We start from the raw sequence: 23124 nt of genomic DNA on the forward strand, positions 1-23124 counted from the left end.
AGATTTACTTTCTCTCAACTCTATTTCCAACGCTCGCCACTCTTGTCTCCTGCACATCTGACAATCACTCTCGCCAGTCTATCTGTGCTGAGGTAAACATCCAGGGGAAGCTGCCCGCACCTCTCTCCCTCCCTATCTCCAGCTGCCTGTGACTGCTCAGAAGATTACAGCACTGCTGCTGCCAAGCTCTCCGATGGGCTGGGTTCAGGGAGTGACACTTGGATGCTTTTACAATTGCTCACCACTGAGCTCTGCCACAGTAGCCTGAATATGAGCCTGGCTTCCCTGCCTCTACTGCCACTTCGGCCTGTGGCCCAGCCACACGTGGACATGCGTGGACAGCCTTCTGCCCTGCTGTTCACAGCTGCTCAGATGTAGTGACTTTGCACTCAGCTACGTGAAGGACCCCTTCAGAAGCCCAACCTCTGCTCCAGTCATTAATCTGACCACTCCTACGGTTTGTCTGTTAAATTTGATTGTAAATTCTACTTAGTCCAACATGTGGCTTTCTTCCCATGTGGATCTATCTGCTCATCCTTCCCGCCTACTACAGCCAGCCTACAGGATTCCAAAAGTATGTGCTCTTTAATTTAAATTAATTTAACTTAATTGCCTGGCACAAAAATCTAACCACATACAAATCATTCCCCTAGTTTTAAGCGCTACTCTTATCTCTAAAACTGTACTTTCCAACTCTGGACCTAAAACCCTAGCTCAGATGTAGTCTCCAAGTGTGTTCCCTAATAAAGGGAACAGGGGCTTTCTTTGGCATGAACTCAGTAACTGGCTCTCTGATTACCTCTCCCTGGCAGGTGCAGCCTTGCCAGGCCACAGAGGAAGACAATGCAGCTAGTCCTGCTGAGACCTGATAGGCTAGAGTCAGATAGAAGTGGACTAGGGGAGGGGCAAAGGGGAGAAGAGAGAGAGAGGGTGGAATTGGGAGGAGATGAGGGAGGGCAACACAGCTGGGATACAAATAGAATAAATTGTAATAAATGACAGTAATAAAAAAATTAAAAATAAAAAAAATCCTCTCTAATTTCCTTTTCTGCTTGCCCGCCCCCGCAAAAAAATCTTTTATTTTTTAATTTAATTTTTTTAAATTTTTAAATAATTGTATACATTCACTTGTACCTCAGCTGTAGCCCACTCCCTCTTTCCCTCCCATTCCTCCCATTCCTCCTCTCACTCCCTCATCTCCTCCCTGCCCCCTTCTGAGTCCACTGAGAGGGGGTGTCCTCCTCTCATTCCGTCTGGCCATAGCTTATGAGGTATCTTCAGGATGGTAGCAATGTCCTTATCTGTGGCCTAGCAAGGCTGATCCTCCTTCAGGGGAGAGGGGAAACTCATGAGTTCATGTCAGAAACATTTCCTGTCCCCCTTACTAGGACACCCACTTAGATACTGAGCTACCATGGGCTAGGTCCGAGCAGGGGTTGTAGGTTATATCTATGCACGGTCCTTGGTTGGATAAACAGTCTCACAGAAGACCCTGTGCTCAGATATATTTGGACCTTGTGGGGCTCCCTGTCCCCTCTAGGATATACTAATTTCTCCTTCCTTCATATGATTCCCTGCACTCTGCCGAAGGCTTGGTTATGAGTCTCAGCATCTGCTTTGATACACTGCTAGGCTGAGTCTCTCAGGTGCCTTCTGTGGTAGGCTACTCTCCTGTTACTTGTTTTCTCCTATTTCCAATGTCCATCCCCTTTGTAATTCTAGATGGGGATTGATCATCTTACCCCTGGACCTCTTTCCTGTTTATCTCCTTTAGGTGTACATATTTTAGTATGTTTATCCTATCTTATAGGTCTATATAAGTGAGGATATACCATGTGTGTCTTTCTGCTTCTGGGATACCTCACTCAGGATGATTTTTTCTAGATCCCACCATTTGCCTTCAAAATTAATGATTTCCTTGTTTTTAATTGCTGAGTAGTATTCCACTGTGTAAAAGTACCACAATTTCTGTATCCATTCCTCATTTGAGGGACATCTGGGTTGTTTCCAGGTTCTGGCTATTACAAATAAGGCTGCTACAAACATGGTTGAGCAAATGTCCCTGTTGTGTACTTGAACATCTTTTGGCTATATGCCTAGGAGTGGTGTAGCTGGATTTTGAGGTAGCACTATTCCTAATTGTCTGAGAAAGCACCAGATTGATTTCCATAGTGGTTGTACCGCTTGCCATTCCCTCCAGCAATGGAGGAGGATTCCCCTTTCTCCACAACCTCTCCAGCATGCGTTATCTCTTGAGTTTTTGATCTTAGCTGTTCTGAATGGTGTAAGGTGAAATCTCAGAGTCATTTTCATTTGCATCTCTCTGATGGCTAGGGATGTTGAACATCTCCTTATGTGTTTCTCTGCCATTCTATATTCTACAGAGAATTCTCTGTTTAGCTCCATACCCCATTTTTTAATTGGGTTACTTGGATTATTGCCTTTTAACTTTTTTAGTTCTTTATATATTCCAGATATCAGCCCTCTGTCAGATGTTGGGTTGGTGAAGATCCTTTCCCAATATGTAGGCTGTCATTTTGTTCTAATGACAGTATCTTTTGCTTTACAGAAGCTTTTCAGTTTCATGAGGTCCCATTTATTGATTGTTGCTAGTAGGGCCTGTGCTGATTGTGTTCTGTTCAGGAAGTTGTCTCCTGTGCCAATGAGTTCTAGGGTCTTCCCTACTTTTTCTTCTAATCGATTTAGAGTATCTGGTTTTATATTGAGGTCTTTGATCCATTTGGACTTTAGTTTTGTGCAGGGTGATAAATATGGATCTATTTTAATTTTTCTGCAAGTAGACATCCAGTTGGACCAGCACCATTTGTTGAAGATGCTGTCTTTTTTCCATTGAATGTTTTTGGCTTCTTTGTCAATAATCAAGTATTCATAAAAGTGTGTGGATTTATTTCTGGGTCTTCTGTTTGGTTCCATTGATCCACCTTTCTGTTTCTATGCCAGTACTAAGCAATTTTTTATTATTATTGCTCTGTAGTACAACTTGAGATCAGGGATGGAGATACCTCCAGAGGATCTGTTGTACAGGATTGTTTTGGAAATTCTGGGTTTTTTGTTTCTCCATATGAAATTGAGAATTTTTCTTTCCAGGTCTGTAAAGAATTGTGTTGGTATTTTGATGGGAATTGCATTGAATCTGTAGATTGCTTTTAGCAGAATGGCCATTTTCACTATGTTAATCCTACCAATCCATGATCATAGGGAGATCTTTCCATCTTCTGATGTCTTCTTCAATTTCTTTCTTCAGAGACTTGAAGTTTTTTTCAAACAGGTCTTTCACCTGCTTGGTTAGTGTCACCCTAAGGTAATTTATGTTATTAGTGGCTATTGTGAAGGTTGCTGTTTCCCTAATTTCTTTCTCGGCCCTTTTGTCTTGTTTAAACAGGAGGGCTTCTGATTTGAGTTAATTTGTATCCTGCTACTTTGTTAAATGTATTTATCAGCTGAAGGAGTTCTCTGTTTGAGTTTTTGGGGTCACTGAGGTACACTATCATATCATCTGCAAATAGTGAAACTTTGACTTTTTCCTTTCCGATTTGTATTCCCTTGATCTCCTTTATTTGTCTTATTGCTCTAGCTAGGACTTCAAGTACTATGTTGAAGAGATAGGGAGACATTGAGCAGCCTTGCCTCCTGCAAAAAATCTTAAGATTTAACTGTAAACCTTAAGATGACCATATGGTATGAAACAACTTTAAAACATTTTAGATAATTAACTCTGCTTATTTTAATTAACTGTCTGCTTACTTTATTTCCTCCTTTTTGACTAATAAAACAAGTCTCATTTTGAATTGGTATGGATTTTAATATAAATTCAAGGTTATATTTTTACAGCATATATATTTCCTGATATATATATATATATATATATATATATATATATATATATATATATATGATTCAACCTTGGTTCAAAATATTTTTATATGATGCTGAAATTTCAAGGTTACAAAGATCTATTCAGATTAACAAGCTAATTTAAAATGTTTGTCTAGCTGCTATGTCTTTACCAGTTCCTGGAGGAATGAAGAGTGTTTCTCCTGCCACCACCACCTGTGAGCTAGGTCCAACACTTGGCTTTTGGCCAATAAATTTGCCATAATGAATTCAAATGTAATTCCAAAATTGTTTTATACTGTGCTACTGTATTTATGATTGTGAAACTCATAACTCAGGGTTGCTGTGTAAAAGTTTTTGCCTAGACACCCTTAAACTATGTGATATGATTCCAAAGACATTCTAAATTGAGATATATTAACTTTAGAGACACTAGTTTGTTTACAATGTTAAAACTTGGTCATTATGCTGTATTTTAACTCTAAAAAACGTTAAAAATCACTACCTTAGATATGTTTGGCCTTAGACTTTTATAAGCTATGGCCTTTGTATAAACTAAATCGTAAAAACCTGTTCTTTCTGTGGACTATTTTTATATTTTTTAAGGCTCCAATTTAACAAGAATGAAACCTAAAGTCTTAGTCTTTAATTAAAATAAGCTTTTTATTGATTGCAGGATCAATCTTTATTTAGTATTTAGATTTACTTAAGATGCTTATGGACTAGGATCAGAAGGAAGGAAAAGAAATCCTCCCCTATCAGTGGACTTGGGGAGGGATATGCATGCAGAGGGTGGAGGAAGGGAGGGATTGGGACGGAAGGAGGGAGGGAACCACAGGGGGATACAAAGTGAATAAAGTGTAATTAATAAAGAAAAAAGATGCTTATGGACTTCAAACACCTATAGAATATGACATAATCACATATCATAGCATTCTGTTTTATGTTTGCAAAGTGTAATTTAGAGCAGATAATTAAATACAGGCATAGATTGCTTAACTCAAATATGCTAGCCTTCAAACTTGTCAGAGATCTGCTGAATATGGCATTTAGCATATTTAAGTTTATTATTATCATACAGAAAGTTCCAAATCCTAACAGTAGCTCCCCCAAGGTCTCTGAGAAGGTTTGGGCACAATGGCAGATGACTTCAACTCTGGATTGTGGTATGCTAACAACTCGGCAAGACTGCTCCAACTGGCCCACTGCTAGGGCCCTGCCTAAGCTGTGGACAAACTGGACACCCAGAGAGTTATTGTGAGTTATTTTCTCAAGTTGCAAAGAACGAAGTGAGGTCAATTTCACCCATAATTTTTCTCCAGAGCAGAAACTTCTTGTCTTTTATACCTGATGATCAGGCTGTCTTCCAGTGTTGCCATGAAGACCTGGGACAACTGTCTAGCTAGTGGACTATAGACTGACTAGTCATCTCTGTCATTTAGATAAATACATAGACACATTTAGTTTATAGTTCATTTTTCTCAGGTCTCTGATTATGTTGAAAGCTAAGACCAGGCCTTAAGCCTTACTCCTAGAGCTGCTACTGTCAGGTCTAAATACTGTCTACTTTGTAACCAGATTTAAAAACAAACAAACAAACAAACAAACAAACAAAACAGTTCTCAGATGTAACTTTTTACCATTCCTTTCGCTAAAGGACAATGAATGCTCACAGCAGTTTCACCTATGTCTCATGGATAAATAGAAAAAGGCCTAAGGAAACAGAAGTTTAAATTATGACTATTTGAGGGTCTAAAAAAGATGTTTCAAGGTTGGTAAATGAAAGTTATGGAGAAAACCTTCTAAGAAAATGTTTGAGGGTCTAAGAAAGTGTTTTAAGATTGGTAAATGCAAGTTTGGAACGTTGGAAGGTCTAAGGTGATTTAAGGTACCCTAAAGAGATTAAAAATGCTTCATATTTCTTCCTTTTGCTATGCCACTATTGTATTAATTGTCCAGAGCTTTGACATTTATCACTAGAGCTCTGATTTATTAATCTAACTAATAAAAAACATTCTACCAGATGATCCACAACCATGGTTTCAAGCTCAAAATTTTAAATTTCCTTTGGTTTCTCTTTAAGTATAGACATAAAACTTGTTCTCATTGTTCTAGACTTACATACATCCAGTCTTCTGGAAAGAGGGAAGAAGACCCTTTACCCTTTACTTCAGGGAAGGCTTCTACCTGTCCAGAGCTCACCTTAAAGAATGTTTACACTATTAACACAAGGTGTATGTCTACTGCCTTTTTCTACATTGTGTATTACATTGCAGATTACAATGTTGATGCTAATATGTCTAAAGTTTATCCTTTTTGCAAACTTAAAAAACGGGGGGTCTTGTAAGTTACAAGAAATCTATCTGAGCCCACCTCTCAGGTCAAATAGAATTCAGATAAATACTGCCAATCAACAGTTTAAGTTTCCCTCCTACTGCCTATTCTGGAAAGTGGGAATTCTCTCCCTTTCCCTGGTTTTGGGACTCTCCTCCCCCAACTATCCAGTCTCCACATTCCTGCACCCTACACAAGCTGATTGGTGAGTCTTCACTTCTGTTTGGCATAAATGCTTCTTATCATTCACACAAACCTACATCCAAACTTTTCACTCCCTTGGGTGAGATGTTCTCTCTACCTGCATGTTTTCCTTCCTTTTCTTTCTCGAATTTCTACAAAACCATAGTGCTAGGTAAGCCATGTCTGCCTGGGCAACTGTGCCCTTGGTTTATGATCAGCAATAATGAACTGGTGAAATTTATTGTACCATTCTACTTGAGTCAAACCTTGCTCTTGGTATGCTTTGACATGTCACCGACACTTACTCTCCCCAAGGGAAATCCATCTGCCCATCCCTCCAAGCTCCTCTCTGGGATGACTTCTGAAGAATTTCAAATCCCTACACTTAGATCCCCCTTCAAGAGCTACCAAACTTACAGGCCTCTGCAACCAAACTTGTCCTCAATATCCCTTAGATGACAGATCCTAAAGAAGTCTTAATAATTACTGCCAATGATTGGGTAATTGGAGGTTCCCTATGCTCAAGCTTTTTTGTTGTTGTTGTTGTTTCTCCAACGCTAAATGAACTGAATGAGATAGGCATAAGAAAAATTATTCATTTTGATCACATATGAATGAACTGGTGAGTGTAAGTTAAACTACTGAATAAAAAGAGATGTGAGAAACCATCTCTGAGAGAGTTCAGAGGTTGGCATGTAAGGAGATAGACGTAAATTGGCATGGATTGTGTCTTTCTTACAGTTAGGAAACATAATTGCCTCAAATAAACTAGTATCTAGGATATTTTTTTTTACTTTTATTAATAACACTTTATTCACTTTGTATCCCCCCATAAGCCTCTCCCTCCTCCCCTCCCAATCTCACCTTCCCTCCTCCTTCTTCACACATGCCCCTCCCCAAGTCCACTGATAGGGGAGATCCCCCTCTCCTTCCTTCTGATCTTAGTCTATATCAGATCTCATCAGGAGTGGCTGCATTGTCATTTCTGTGGCCTGGTAAGGCTACTCCCCCCTCAGGGGGAGGTTATCAAAGAGCAGGCCAATCAATTCATTTCAGAGGCAGTTCCTCTTCCCATTACTATGGAACCCACTTGGACACTGAATTGCCATGGGCTACATCTATGCAGGGGTTCTAGGTTATCTCCATGCATGGTACTTGGTTGGAGTATGAGACTCTGGAAAGACCCCTGTGTTCAAATTTTCTGGTTCTATTGCTTTCCTTGTGGAGTTCCTGTCCTCTCCAGGTCTAACTATTTCCCACTTCTTTCATAAGACTCCATGCACTCTGCCCAATAGTTGGCCATGAGCCTCAGCATCTGCTTTGATAGTCTTCAGGGCAGAGCCTTTCAGCGCCTTCTGTGGCAGGTTCCTAACTTGTTTTCTGTTTACTTCTTCTTCTAATGTCCATCCTCTTTGCCTTTTGGGATGGGGATTGAGCATTTTAGTCAGGGTCTTCCCTCTTGATTAAATCAAAGAGAAAGAAGCCCATTTAGATCTTGAGAAAATGTTGCTTTTCCAGTGTTCTGTATCTATAATCCCATGTTACAAAAAGTGTCAGAAATAGAGTTATTTTGCTTTATACTAACACTTTGTTGAAACACCCTCACTCTGCCCACTATTGGCTCTGTGAATGAGGATTCCTAAAAAGACTGTGGAACTACAAAGGACAGTTCAGAATGTTTCAAATTCAGAATTAAACCATCTTGGGCTCTCTTTAGCCCATCAATAGGCATTTATTGCTTTCCTCTGCATAACCTAACATCTTCATACACTGCATAAATAATTTGCAATACACAAATAGTCTCCTATTTTGAATAATGAAAATGCTAACAATAGGGTCAGATGCCTATAGCTTAGATTCCCCTGCTGTTTTCCTTGATGTACTTTGCAAAGTATCTTGATTTATAATTTTATTTGTTCTGTTATTGTAAATCTTTATATTATTCTTACCATGTTAGAAAAAAGTATCAGGGAATCCTGAATCAGTATTCTTGGGCCATAGTCTCTTCCTTTTGGCTTCAGACAATCCATCTTTTTTGTTCATTTGAGATTAGAACTGTTTCTTTTGTGAAAAACTCCCATTGTGGCCACTTTTTCCCATTGTGGGTAAAGTACATCATTTGCTTTCATATCGCTAAACTGCTGGGGTACGGTGTGATATTCTGAGCTGACTAGGTTTACTGTCAGCATGGGTATATGCAAAGCATAGCATTGCTCAACGCACACAATTCTGAATTGTAAATATCTCTGAGCCCAGAATTTCTGAGAAGAAATTTTAAACAAGGAGAAAAAAAAAATCAAAATTAGTGAAAACAAAGATATTACCTTCCAGTGTGTTTCTGAAGCTGAAATTGGAATTTCTATCCATTGATCCAGTTTCATACTGGGTCAAACTCAGACAAAATTCCACATCTGCTGAAGATGGGAGCCTGGGGGTTTTGGCTTTGTCATGGTTTCCAGGATTTCGTAACAGTGGTCCTTCCGGTGTTCCATCGCATAAAACCTGACGGCTATTGTACTCTTCTGACCTGCTGCAAATGATCTGTGAAAAACAATTTATGTTAAATGAGTCACCTCTGAGACAAGAGAAGGGGGCATGTTGAAGTTACTCTTCATTATCGTCACTCAGCTTTCTGGCAATTAGATGAAAAAGATGCAGTGGAGTTTGCAGGACAAGATGGTGTCAGTCCCAAGTGGAGTTCTAGCCCTCGATCTAATGACTTAGCTTTTCACTGTCTTATGCACCAAATCACGATCAAAATGAGTACTTCATATAAATACTTGAGATACAATTAATTTGTGAAACCTCTATTACATGTCAGCCACCACACGAGACACTAAGTCTCAGGTTATGACAGGAAAGGCCGTTACTGTTCCATGTAAAGTCAAAAGTGCTCCCGTGAACAGTAGTAAACACCCAACAGAAACATTTATTAACAATAATCAGGAATACCAAGGACTGGTGATAATCCCACTTCATGTTTTTTGAGTTTGTCATAACAAATCCATTTTTAAATGTCTGGCTTATATACAGCATAGTCTTCTTCATACAAAATTTTCAAAGCATAGCAGTTTTCCTGATTCCTATACGACTCTCTGGCAGACCATTATTAGTTTTTAATCACAATTCTTCACAATTTTCAGAGGAGCCATTTACATGGAATGTTTTGTTTAAACCATGTGGTACTACTTTCCACGTTACTAAGTAAACTTATAATCAAAGAAAGTAGGTTGCAGCTTGAAGCTAAAAGACAGTGTTTTCATCATAAGTCATGTTTTTCCGTACTTTGTGCAGTTATTTGTTTATTTATTTTTATGGCTGTGACATGCCCACAAGTGTGTGTTTGCATGAACAAAGGTTCATGTGTGTCTGCGGGGGTACTTGCACATAAAAATGTTTGTATGCATATGGAGGTCAGAGGTTGATATTGTGTGTCTTTCTCAGTCACTCAGTGTGATATACATTAAGGCATCCATGACTGGAACAATACTAGTCTGGCTAGTTTGGTTAGCTGGCTTGCTCTGGTTTCCAAGCACTAGGATACTAACAGGAAGCTACTACTCCCACTCAGAGATTAAGGGATGCTGGTTAGCTGATCCCCAGTTCTTATGCTTGCATTGCAAATATTTTATCCACCGAGCCTTGTGGTTCCTTGCCCTGATTCTTCCCTCACGGGTGTCTAAGCGCCTCTGGCTGCACCCCGGCTGGAAGGGATGAAGCAGAGCCCAGAATGGCTGGGTTCCGCAGAATCACGGTCAGGAGGGCAATGTGGAAGGAGGAAGTCCTTCTTCAAGGTTCTCAGCGTCACAGCTCTTTGGTCCGGAAAAGAGGGAGAAGTCCATCCCTGAAGTTACAACTCTTAGCGTCCAGGCACTGAAGGAAGAAACGAAGGCTAGCCAGGTGGGCTGGTCCGAGGGTCCAGGTCCAGTGGTAACTACTCAGAGAAGTCCCTCTCCGAAGCAGCTCTTCAAGTGTCACAGTCTTTTAGCTCAGAAACAGCAACTCTCATATGATAGCTGGTGAAACCGCTTGTGCCCATTTATTCGGAGTGAATAAGGGGTACTTATGCACTTGGGGTAGCGGGAAGGGATTCCAGGGTGGGCGCATATTACTTGTTGGGGCTGAGATGCTGGCAACGCTCTATTTGCACTGAGAGAAATTAGAGGTGCCCAGCTAGCTGATCACCTATAGAATCGTCGAGGAAAGGTTTCGAGGCTATAGCGCTCAGAAACATGCATACAGGGCATGCAGGCTCAGAACAGGAAAGGGTAGTTCCTTACTCCTGCCCATCTTGAGACTGAGATTGCCACACTTCACCTTACTCTGGTCCCATGCCAGAGTCCCTGGCTCCACAGTGCAAGGGTCCCGCAGAGCCATTGCCCCTGTCTTTCCCTATGCATTTAACAACTTATGCAAAGGAATTCAACAGGCAATGTTTTACAGCCCTTAATGTTAAAACGAACAGCAGATTTTCAGTTCTTCATCTAGTCTACGTGCGATTTTGGCAGTCAAGATCCAACAGTGTGAAATGAAACTTGTTTATTTGAGCAGAGAAGCCCTTACAAAATTAATCATTGTACGTGGAGGGGAGAAAGGGAGGAAAAGAAGGAAGACTAGACTAATAGGTGGGTTTGGGAATACATCTGGGAGGCAGAGTCAGTAGTGAGACCAAAGGTCACAAAAAAAAGAAACACGACTCCATTTTATGAATTACAACTGTTGATAGCTCAAGGTATAGTTTCAAGGTATAGTTTCTTTCTGAACACAAATTAGGCTGGTAAATGTCAGACACAATAACAATAAATGCCAAAAGTGGTGGTCTAAATTCCTCCTCCATTCAGCTTTCATTACTGCCCAAGTCCTCTCAGGAAACACAGTTAGTTACATTGGGGTTCCAAACTCAACAAATGATGCTGAAGAGCATACGTTAAGTTCATAGACTGATGTTGGTGAGAAGCACCCGTTAGTCTTTTGCTCATTGGGCTATCATTCTGTCAGCCCTGAAACACACCTGCTTCACCTTGTTCCAACATATCCAGAGACCTCATCCATCCCAAGAATGACAATTGTAGGTCAGTCACTTTCGGTGTTCCTGACAGTAACACCCAAAGAGTGGGGACTAGATGAGCCTGGTGCTACTGTATCGGGAGTGATATCCAACATTCCAGAAAGGTGAAGATATTTCCCCAAAGAAAATGGGATAGTGCAAGATTAAAATCGCATTGATCAGAGAGTCTAGCTGAGCTCCCTACAAGTTTTCATAACTTTCAAATGTGTGACTTAGCAATGACAAAAACCATCCCTTTCTCTGTACTTCCCAACCAACCACACTGCCATGAAAGCCAGGAAGCAGTGGATTTTATTTTGTATGCTGCCATCCATTTTTTTTCCAGATTGATCCTGTCAAACATTATTTTCAATTTTCTCTACAAAACGTGTTTTTAATCTGGCCAGCGTTCACCACGTGCTTTCATCTCGTGATACTGCAGCTGAGGCTCCACTGGCCTCAGCTTTGCACAGTGCTTCTGCTTCTCTATACTCTGTGTTTCTGCCCTGCCTAAACAGCAATATATTTGCACGGTGGGGTCAAGAATCCTACCTGTTCTTCAAGACCAAGGGAAAAATTAGTGAAAATAAAAAATAATCTCTGCAGGACTGGGTTAAAAGGGTCTACGAGTGGAAAGAGCCCTAGAAATCCATTCAAATCACGCTGCTTATGCGGCCTCAGAATCCCAATTAAAAGATTCAAAAGCCAGAATGTGAAACTTCTCTAAGTGACAATTCCAAATTTCACTTCATATGACAGAAGCAAGGAAAACATAAGTGTGCTAAAAAAAAATTGTATAAGATTATCTTCAAGCTATATGTGTAAAGTATATATGAAACGCAAATGAACTTCCTATTTAGATTTAGGTCTCTTCCTTAAAATTATCTGTTTCCTGCATATGTAGATATTTGAAAATGCATAAATACAGCTTTTCTGATTCTAAAGCTTTATGTCCTTCATCTATTTTTTCATATTAATGGCTTGTGAATGGTTTCCTAAAGCTAGTCCAGCTTCTGCTCTGAATGTAACATGTTGGCTGTCTTTGCAATGTCAATCGACAGGACACCAAAGCAGGGACACGGAAAAAGTCATTTACTTTCAAAAGAACTTTTTAAAGAAAAGACAGCAGAGCCAGTCACATTAAAGACGTTGGATGAAACTACTTTTGCTGACATGCCAACTGCCATGTGACTAAAACTTAGGCTGAGGTAGTCATTATTAATGCAGAGAAAAATACCCTGGTTATTGAAATAGTGTTTTATACAGAAATTGTTGTCTTTCTGCTTGATTCAGTGGCATGGGCAAGGATAAAGAAACTGTTATCATTGTGGTTATAGTCCTAGAGATAATAGAAAGACAATATTCTAGTATAGATTTTATTAACCCCATGGTCTTAGGCAGGTTACCTAGACAAGCTACCAAGGCTTTCTATCTCTAAATGGAAAGCATAATGACCTTTTACTTAGCATCCAATAGTCTAACATGCTTAAAGAACATGATACAGTGCTAGATTTAAAGGATTAATAATTATGGCTGGAATGTATCTCAGAGGGTACTTTCCTAGCATGTATAAGTCCCTGGGTTCTACCATCAGATTGCTTTATCCTGAGTAATGCCAATATTATAGCTATTATTGAATACAAAATTATTACTCAGAGATCCAAGTCATTTTTTTATCTCTAAATATATTAGTGTTGAATGTTCATTACTGTAATAATTGATCCTAATGTATCATTTCAAACATGTCTTTAAAGTATTTTTTCATATATGGAACTCAAACAACATGGCAAACAAGACTAAGCAAAGACTAAACAAGTAATTTCACATGAAATGCTTTCTTTAAATTGTTTTATAGTAATGCTCTATTGATCCATTGTATCTTTTGGAAACAAAATTATCCCTAAAATATTTAAGTAACTTTCTGAGGGTCTTATAGGCACGTTAGAGAAGTAACATTAATTCATGTTTATAGGAGTCAAGTTATAATGTCTTTTACAGTATAATACATTCTTTTCTGCTCCATTGGGTTCCCTCATTAACATAGAAAAATCATATATAATAGTTACACTTTTGTCGCAAAATTTCAATGGTCATTAATTCTAAATGGTTGGTACAGTAGTGTTTGGTAAATAGCAGAAGCTGGACTGAGCCCACATCTTCTGGTGAAAGCTTAGTTCTTTCTCCTTCTAACCAGAAATGATTTGTTGCATATGCTAGAAGGAGCATAGCCATCATACAAGTTGAAAGAAACAAAGAAAGGGAGACAAAAGAAACAAATGTGTAAGTATTGAGGATGAAACATGATAGAGGTCTATTAAATTTAGGAAGTAACAATAAACTATCAGCTCTTAAAAAGCCTTCAGGAGCAAAGATTTTATTATGTTATTTGAGTTTTCCCTGAAAACACACACACACACACACACACACACACACACACAAGCATATGACATTCCACGAAATCTTTTTCATAATGTAAAAAGAGAAGCAGTTATTTCACGGAGCAGTTGTCATGGTTACCTAAACCCATGACTTTCTGCTGAAATGTGACTTTGTTTTTCTTCCCCCTGTGGCTTCCATGTGATATGCTTTCCACCTGATGAGTGAATTTCTGGCTACAGTTCATTCACATCTATCATCTGGAATTGTTTTGGTCTCCTCTGTGATCCATTGTGACAGCGCTCTTTGATAAACCTTTTCATCTTGTGTTAGTTTCTCTGATTGTGTAACATTATATCTAATAGTGTTGAACACAGATATTTTGTATTTAAGTGTCATTCAGTACTCTAAAAAAAATTATGGACGATTTTAATGACTCTGCTTAAAAATACTTTTGAGAATAATCAAACAAATGGATGAATAACAAGACAGGAAAGACTGATGGCTAATAAACCTTCCTAAAACAATTAACATTAATTCCATGACTATGTGCTATCTCCTGCCAGTAAAAGCTTGCCAACTAATTATCAACTCAAATAACACTTAGATGTATTGTAATCTATACCATATATTTATATGTACACATTAGCATTTTCTCTCTCTCTTTCTTTTTCTCTCTCTCCCTTTCTTACACACACACACACACACACACACACACACACACACACACACACTCCTGTAGACTGCAAACCCTACCAAAAAAACACCTTATTCTGGATGTTAAGCAAGTGCTGTCTGTTGGCATTGCTGTATCTTCCACATTGAGGATCTAGTACTCTAAAATGTGGGCTGACATCTCAGAAATCTATCTAGGATAAAAATTAAATTTCTCTAATTTTCATTTTTTGTTTAATTTGGCATGAGTTTACGAAGCCCATTCTGTGTTTAGATCATGGTCTCTCTAAGTATGGCTACAAACATATCTATAAATAGTTTCTATCTTGGAAAAATTTGACAGTGATAGTCAGAAATAGGCTTAATAAGCTATTTACATGTTCTGAAGTGTTACAGAAGTTATGAGATAAATCTCCACGAAGTGTGGAACAAAGAGGAGGAAATCAACTCTGTCTAACCTCAATAGAAATACCTGTCTTCCCGAGGCTGTTTCATGCGATTTGTTTGTTTGTTTTTATGTGTATGGCTATTTTTCTTAATTCCTGTCCATGGATGATGTGTGTGCCTGGTGCCCATAGAGGCCAGAAGTTATCAGATCTCCTAGGACTGCAATTACAAATGGTTATAATCATCCTGTGGGTTCTGGGAATCAAGTATGGGTCAACTGGAAGAGAACATAATGAAGTAAAAGTAACTTACCTATCAAACTATTCATCCATAAATTATTTTGTTATTAAATCCACTTTAACCCTAATTCAGCACATTTGACTTAAATAGTAATGGAGACGTAGCCACTGGTTTCTTTAGACAAATCATCCTGCTGTTTCAGACTTATCATGAGACACCACAAACGACCTCTCAGCTCAGAATGGGTATGTACTATCACAGCTCACATCTTCTTTTGTCAAGTAAAAAGATGTCTGAAGTGAAGCGATGAGTAGAAGCCTGTATGAGATGGGCTATAGCCTAGCTAATTTGGAAGGTATTAATGAGTCCATTTTAACTTGGAAGCTATTTGATCTCATCTAACACAAAACAGTCTAGTTTTTAATTTGAATGTTTAATTTAGAGAAAAGCATTTAAATTAATGGTGTGTTCATTATGGAAACCCTGTTTTCATAAAGAAAACTAAATAGATAACTAAACAATCTCCATATTAATTAAATCTGTGCACCTCAGTGCTGGCTGCACATTATAACCACATTAAAAGCCACCCTTGGGAAGCTGAGGACAAGATTGCTGTGATTTAGAGGCCAGCTTAGGATACAGAGTGAGTTCTAGGTCAGTCTAGGCAACAGTGTTGGGACCTCTTGCTCAAATAAACAAAAAGTGCAGACATTGTCACTTTACAATAGACCAGTTGATTCTGTGTTTCCAGCGAGAAGTTCGATGACTGATGCTCACATAACACAAAATGATGACAAAAAGTGTCAATGACTGTACTGCTAACAGTGATTGAATTAAAGCAATGTAAACATTCATTATTTTTAGTTTACTCATTAATTTATTATTTTATGTCTATGTTTAGCTTGTCTGCATGTTTGCCGTGTATACCACATGTGTGCCTGGTGCCCAGAGAGGCCAGAAGAGGACATCATATAGCTCGAAATTGGTGGTATAGATGGTTGTAAGATACCTATGAGTTCCGGGAATCGAGGATGTCTGAAAGAATAGCTAGTGATCCTAATCTCTGAGCCATCTTTCTATACCAAAACAATCTTAATTTGCTTTGTTTTCATTTCTGTAAGTCATTCAGTTTTCTTTTTAAATGATATGATGCTTTTTCTTCAGTACATATTCACTGAACAGAGGTTTCATAAGGACATACCCATCTAAGCATGGAAAGTATTTTAATCATATCCCTCGTTTCATGCTCTGCAATTCTCTCCTAATGGAAACTATTGAGGAGAGGAAGATCTTCATTCTTGAGGGACTATAAGAAGAAAGATTGTGTGAATAAAGAAAACAGACAAGAATTACCTTATCTGGCATGTTTCAACTGTTCATCTCTGGACAGTACACAGATTAGGTAGAGAGAGCAAATATTTATTCATTTAGCTTCATTTTAAAATAAAGTCGTTTGCTTGCAAATGTTTTTGTTGTTTTGTTTTGTTAATTCTTTTTTCCCTTGCTTTTCTTCAGTGATTTTTGCCCTCCACTTTGCTAATTTTACATTAGAAGCCCCTTTCCTCCACAACCTTATAATTGCAGTACAAGTTTGTAAGCAATAATGTAGCATTTATAGTTCTGGACTTACTCACCAGGCCAAATAAGTCTGTTGTGGTTTTAAAATTGTATTAATTTTTTAAAGAAAGTTATATAGTTGACCATAATTGGAAGGAGATAAAGAGGAAAAATTTGAATTCAATACTCAGAACATGACTAGAAAAATTAAATCTGGGTATCATCTAGTAGCAAAAACCTCATGTAACTAAATATGAATTTATATCTTCCTCCTGAACTCAATATCCACTGAGCTCAGTGGATACATTGCAACTTTTGATAATTCAGATAATCCTTCAGTCTTTCTGCATTAAGCAAAGCTATGTAACAAATCTAAGTATTAGTATTGTAGCTGAGAGAATCCCACATCCAAGCCTGAAAAGAATTTAAAGCAACAGCTTCAGGAGTAGAGCTCTAGATAAGGATGTTACAGTTCATAAATTAAAGTAGAATAACAAAATATACAGCTATGTTACTTTCTAGCATAGCCCCTCCACAGAAAGTACTCACTAGGTTTAGGAAACAGTTGGCACCATTGGCACCAAGAATTGGCAGCTGTATTTTACAATGGTTTTTAAGAGGCTCCATTTTGCAAGTGTTTGAGCAGCAGGGGTAAAGGGCGTTTGTATTTCAAAACATTGTGTTGCAAGGGTGGAGAGGTCTGTGCAATGTTCTCATTCCATTTGAATTGGTAGTCAGAATAACTGCAGCAGGAAAATTTAACAGATAAGGCAGAAAACATCTTTTGCACTTGTGTTTCTATTAAGGATAAGTAATTTAACATATTTCTTTCTTTATCTTATGCCTGTAATTCAGAATAAAGAAGAAATAATAGGAAAAATGAAAATTTAATCTCAAAGTAACAATCGCTTAATTCTATGTCTAAAATTTTTAAAGTAGGAAGAAGGCTAATTTCTTCTTCAACTCAATGAAAACAGTTAGAAAGAGCTGGATCCTTACGAAAGGGCAGTCTTATCCCTGGAAATAATGTAGATTAGTCATTGTAACCATTAACAAATACCATCTTTGCTATTTACCAACATTGCTATCATAAAACAATTTTAACAAGCTATGTGGTACCTTATGACTTTAAAATGGGGATAGGTTGATTTAAATGCACATTAAGTCAGTTAATATATATATAAATATGTTCACCAGAGATTGACACATTCTAAATATTCCGTCAACAGACTTTAACTATTTTCATTAGCTATCTGAGAGTCAGCACCTTTTAAAATTTAAACAACTAAAGTTTTTTTTTCTTTTTTCTTTTTTAATGCAATCATTCCTTATCAGGCAACCATGTAATAAAGGTCATCATCATTGATACTTAGTGAATTATCTCAGCATGCTCCCTTGAAGATCCTGATCTCTGTCAGGCCCGGAGATTTTTATTTTAAAGTAGCCTGCTTATGGATTTTGCTGTTAATATTAATTTTATCATTTAGAATCATGGACTAAGATAATCTGTTTACTCATCCATTCCTAAATAACTCTGAGCTACTGTTTATGCCAGACACCATTGTAGGTGCTAGCAATACAGTGGTTAACCAGGCAGACTTTGTTCATAACAACTTAAAAATCTAATTAAGCTGTTCTGTATTAGACAAATAAGTACAAAGATATCAGCTTAACTGCAATTTTGAAGTGTCCTCAAAAAAGTAAAAAGATCAAGAAGCATCAACATCCATTAGTAAGGCACTTTTTCTGCACTGAGACTTCAGCAGATATGTTCACAAAAACCTTCATGAAGAGGTGGCTGCTGAAGGGCAGTTCTTCTTTCTACAGTGTATCTTACCTGCCACGAGGAGAAAAAGGACGCTGGGCTGAGCAGGTTGGGGTTTTCAGGGTGATGGCCGCCCAAGTAATCGTCTGTACAAATGTCACAGCTCTCTGCATCCCTCCAGTCCCAGTATGGAATGGTGAAGTTCTCATCCCCAGTTAGTTCCTGTATTTCTTGTTCCCACAGTAGCAAGAAAAGTCTGTGCCAAGGCAGAAACCCTGGGGCTTCGTGGGCAAAATCAATGTCCCTCCAGATTTCGGAGCCTCCGAGCAGTGTGTCCCTTGACACATAGTAATGCATCCATACAAAGAGATCATAGATGCTTATATCATTAAACATGGGTGTTGACCCATTGTTCATTTGGCCATAGGTGGCTGTAGGGATGACATAGTCTGGGCTGATGGTATGCTTTGATAAAGTGAGGTAAGAAAAAAACCTATTCTTTTCTGAGACACTCAAATCATAGATGTTTCTTCTAATTGAGAGTCGCTTCTCTGTACAGTTTGGACCCCCAAATCCAAATTTACAGTTTCCGCAGTTGAATCCCATGAAGTTGCCAGAGCACTGGCAGGTCCTATTATAAAACACAGAGGGCCACAACTCACGGTCGTCCACCCCCTTGAAGGGAAATTGAGGTCCAGATGGTGCGTTGGACAGAAGGATGTCCTGACAGGAACCTCTGCCTGAAAGCTGGCCGCAGGGACTCCCATCACCCATCCACGGTGGGCAGCATTCTTTTGCCATCAGGTTCTTAGAGGAAGCACAGGCTCGAGGAAAATGGCCAGCAGAGATCTGGAAACTCCACAGAAGGCAATGCAAAAAAACCAGGAACATTTTCCCCTTTAGATTTTACAAGAGCTGCTTAAATGGGTTAATGAGAGTCACAGACTTCTTTTCCAGCAACCTCTACAGTGACTATCACATGTCTTGGCTAAGACCTATATAACCACTCCCCCTTCCTACATCAAACACTCTCAGCATTTACTCTAAGCTTTTGTCATCTGGAAAGCATATGACAATCTTTTCCTTGGAGTTTAAACTTTGCTAACAATGAGGTAGACCTACAACGAAGGCAGATATGTTATTTTAATCGATATGAAATTAACGAAAATCAGAATTTGCAAATGAGAAGTAGTAACAAGAATAGATCGTCCCCTATGAATAAAAGTCAAGAAACATCTGGATTCTGAACACAAGGCTGTTGTTTTCAGGGACTGTAAGTGGACAACAACATTCATACAACTCACTTTTCAAAAAGATTTTCTTCAGGATTCATAGAATATTGCTTGTATCTGGTTACTGCTGAGCTTGTTTATTTTATAAAAATAATCAGACTAAAATAGTTTTCTCATTCTTTTACTTGATGATCTTGATGCTTTTTCAGACTATTCCAAAGACATCTTACTTTGTTATTTTGGTGAACTGCTTCAACGTGTAAAGCTTTTCGGTTCAAAAAACACAGAATCCTCTCTCTCTCTCTATTCCTCCCTCTCTCTCCTCCCTTCATGGTCTGAATTAAATAGCACTGTTACATGAGCTGAAGAATAGTGAGAATGGTCAAGAAACACATGTCTCCTTGAAGCTCTCTTCCATGTTGTCTTTTCACTAAAAGTTGAGTGGTTCTGTGAATTTGTAGTATAAGGGAAAGGACATGATGGCTTGAGGAAACCATTGTCTGAACCCTGGGCTGAGGAGAGCTAAAGAAATACGTCATTTTCCTGAAGATGCTGGAATGTCAGCCAGCTCTGCGTCTCCCCTTCTCCCCTAGGGTATGTCTCACTATTTAAAAACTGTTGACTCCTGCATAGTATTCTCTTGAGATTGAAGGCAGCTTTTGCAGGTAGAAGGAGCAGTGTGTGGGTGCAGGGAAAGAGAAGTTTCCATGGAGATTCTGCCTCTTGCTGGGATAAGGAAACACTCACATGATCTTATTCAGGAGGGTTAGTCCCTTTTCCGCTTTTCTTCTCGTAAGAGCCAAAAAAGAGATTAACACAGGACTCATTTCCCCTGGGGAGTTTTTGTTATGTATTGCTTGTAGCCACATGTGGCCTTTTGTAATTCTTTCCCACCTAGTTGCAGGTAGAATTCAGTTTCTCCTGTTTAATTAACAACTTTTCTTTCACTGGTTCCGCTAACATGCATCTCAGCAAAATTGCTTAGAAAGTCCTCAGTATGCTTTCTAAGGACATTACATTTGCTTTCTCAAGTCTGTTTTCAAAATCTGTAAAGCCTGCTTAGAGGAATGACTAAATGTAGTTTGCTGTATTCGTTTCCTTTACAGGGTTGATTCTTTTAAATGAACTTTTCTCCTTACTCCTCTGCGATGTAGTCCACTGTGTCCTTTCGCTTATTTATATGATAATCCTATCACCCGTACTGGCTTCTCTGTATAAGAATCCATTTACATGGGCTTTTTTTCCCCCTCTGTCTCAACATGTACGTACAATGGGTAGGTATCTTCCAGCCACCGATTTTTAAAATGCCCTATCCAATCCTGGTTGAATAAGACAGACTTAATGCAATACTACATTAGCTATAGCTGGGAACTTATTAAATACTCTGCCAGTATTGACTGATCATCTCTTGGGCATTTGCTAAGGATGAGAATGGAACATTATGGCAAGTATAATAGGACAGTTTTCACAACCGGCAAGAATATCCTTTTTAAAAGAGCAATTTAATTTTAATATTTATAGGTATGCATATTTAAAAAACTTTTTCCTGAACATTTTGAAGTTTCTATAAAAGAATTTCTATAAGGAAAAACGTAGTTTGCTAATTTTCAAGAAATTGAGGAAAGTTTTCTGGAGAAAAGACTTTTCAAGAGACATCTGAAGTAGTCATAGAAGTAAGAGTAAAATAGCAGTTGTCTAAACTTTTATAGAAGGCGTTTTTGAATTAAAGCCTCACAAAACAACACTTTTAACACTCTCAAGAATTCTAAGGACTGCTAAGAGAGCAGCAGCCACAAAGTAATAAAGATGAAATGTAAGGTGTGCCCAGAGACATGCAAAGGGGTTGAAGTGGTTCGAATGTAGCCCCCTGGTAATTTAAACATTTTCATACACAAGCTGCTGAGATGGGATGTGAGCAGGGAATTGGAGTGAGAAGAGATGCAGCTATCAGGAGAGTACTGAAGTAAACAAGAGACTGTACGGATGCTGCTGGGACCAGAGTGATGATTTCGGTGATAAAAAATGCCCAGGTTTGTCTTGATCCAGCTATGCTGTCAACCTGGCCTTGAATTCCTGAACTTCTTGCCTCTGCTTCCCTCATGCTGGGTTATGGATGTGTCCCAGTCTCCCTGGTTCTTTTTAAGAAATTCTTTTCTGCTACTTGTGATAGTTTGGGAGACGGTCCTCTGAGCATGCCTATGGGCGTTTCCTTGATGATGATGATGACGTTGGGGGACACTCTTCATTGTGGTGGGACCATTCCCTAGACATGAGATTCTGGATTTTATAAGATGGAGAAAGCAGACTGAGCGTTCATTCCTCCCTTCGTATTTTCTATTTGTAGATGTGGGGTCAGTGCTTCAGTCTCATACTGCGCTGGCTTCCAGATCATGTTGAAGAACTGTTAGCCAGCATAAACTGTTCTTTTAGTGCCTTTTATCACAGTATTTTTGATCACAACAGAAACACACACACACACACACACACACACACACACACACACACACACACATACTAAGACAGTACTCCTTTCAAGATACTTGGATACTGTAGGTTTTGTTTTCTGTTTTAATATTGATTGGTGGCTTGAAGTGATTTCAGACTACTCTATCATATGATTTTCTAGCAAAATTTTATTTTCAAGATTTAGATCTTATATGCATTATTTTGCTAAAGAATGCAAGAATGACTGTCTTTCTAGTTTTGTCATTGTCTCACATTTACTAATAATGATTCCACATGACTTTTTTTTTTTGCATTGCAGTGACTTTTCATTGAGTATGATATACATTTTTGAAAATAAAATGAGATTGGACATGTGTGTTTTTGTCTCTCTCTCTCTCTCTCTCTCTCTGTGTGTGTGTGTGTGTGTGTACATGAACCAATGTGAGCCAGATGCCCCAGTGGAAATTAGAAGACAACGTGTGAGAATCAGATTGTTTCTTCAGCATGTATATTTTGTGGGTTAAACGCCTATCTTCAGGCTTGGCAGTAAGTGCCTTTTTCTACTGAGCCATCTGGCAGTTTCTGGTTTATATGTTAATTACCACCATACTTTTTGCTTACATGTATGCATAAATACAACTAAAAGAAAAAGTTTACAATGATTAATTCTCTATAGTTGGAGATTACAAACATTTAATTTACTCCATAAATGTGCAGCTCCTAAACATTCTTAAAACCTTATAGATTTTTGGTGGTAAAATTGTTGAACAAATCATTGACACTGATTTTGAAGTTCTGAAGTCAGACATTCTAAAATTTTAGTTAATATTTTCTAGGTTTTTTTTTCTTTTTTGAAAGGTAAAAATTAAGATTTGTTTAAAGAGTTCCATTTATCAGAACCTTAGTATACCCAATTTTGACATGAGGTTCTCTATCACTTTAAAGGACCTCATACATGCCAGAAACTCAATGTAAGTTTTTTCTATCTATCTATCTATCTATCTATCTATCTATCTATCTATCTATCT

General features: G+C 38.4%; 1 protein-coding gene across 1 annotated transcript in view; it reads right to left on the reverse strand.

Moving 5' to 3' along the window:
- Tyr (tyrosinase) overlaps nucleotides 1–19310 on the reverse strand; it is an 86563-nt gene extending 67253 nt beyond the window's left edge. The window contains exons 1-2 of the mRNA XM_055623585.1: nucleotides 18492–19310; nucleotides 8697–8913 (exon numbers count right to left, since the gene is read on the reverse strand). Coding sequence (XP_055479560.1) covers nucleotides 8697–8913; nucleotides 18492–19310 — 1036 coding nt within the window. The remainder of the gene's footprint in view (nucleotides 1–8696; nucleotides 8914–18491) is intronic.
- Between the last annotated feature and the right edge of the window lie 3814 nt (nucleotides 19311–23124).

This window comes from Psammomys obesus, unplaced genomic scaffold (assembly GCF_907164565.1).
Source record: "Psammomys obesus unplaced genomic scaffold, mPsaObe1.curated_primary_1811, whole genome shotgun sequence".
NCBI classification, from domain to species: domain Eukaryota; kingdom Metazoa; phylum Chordata; class Mammalia; order Rodentia; family Muridae; genus Psammomys; species Psammomys obesus.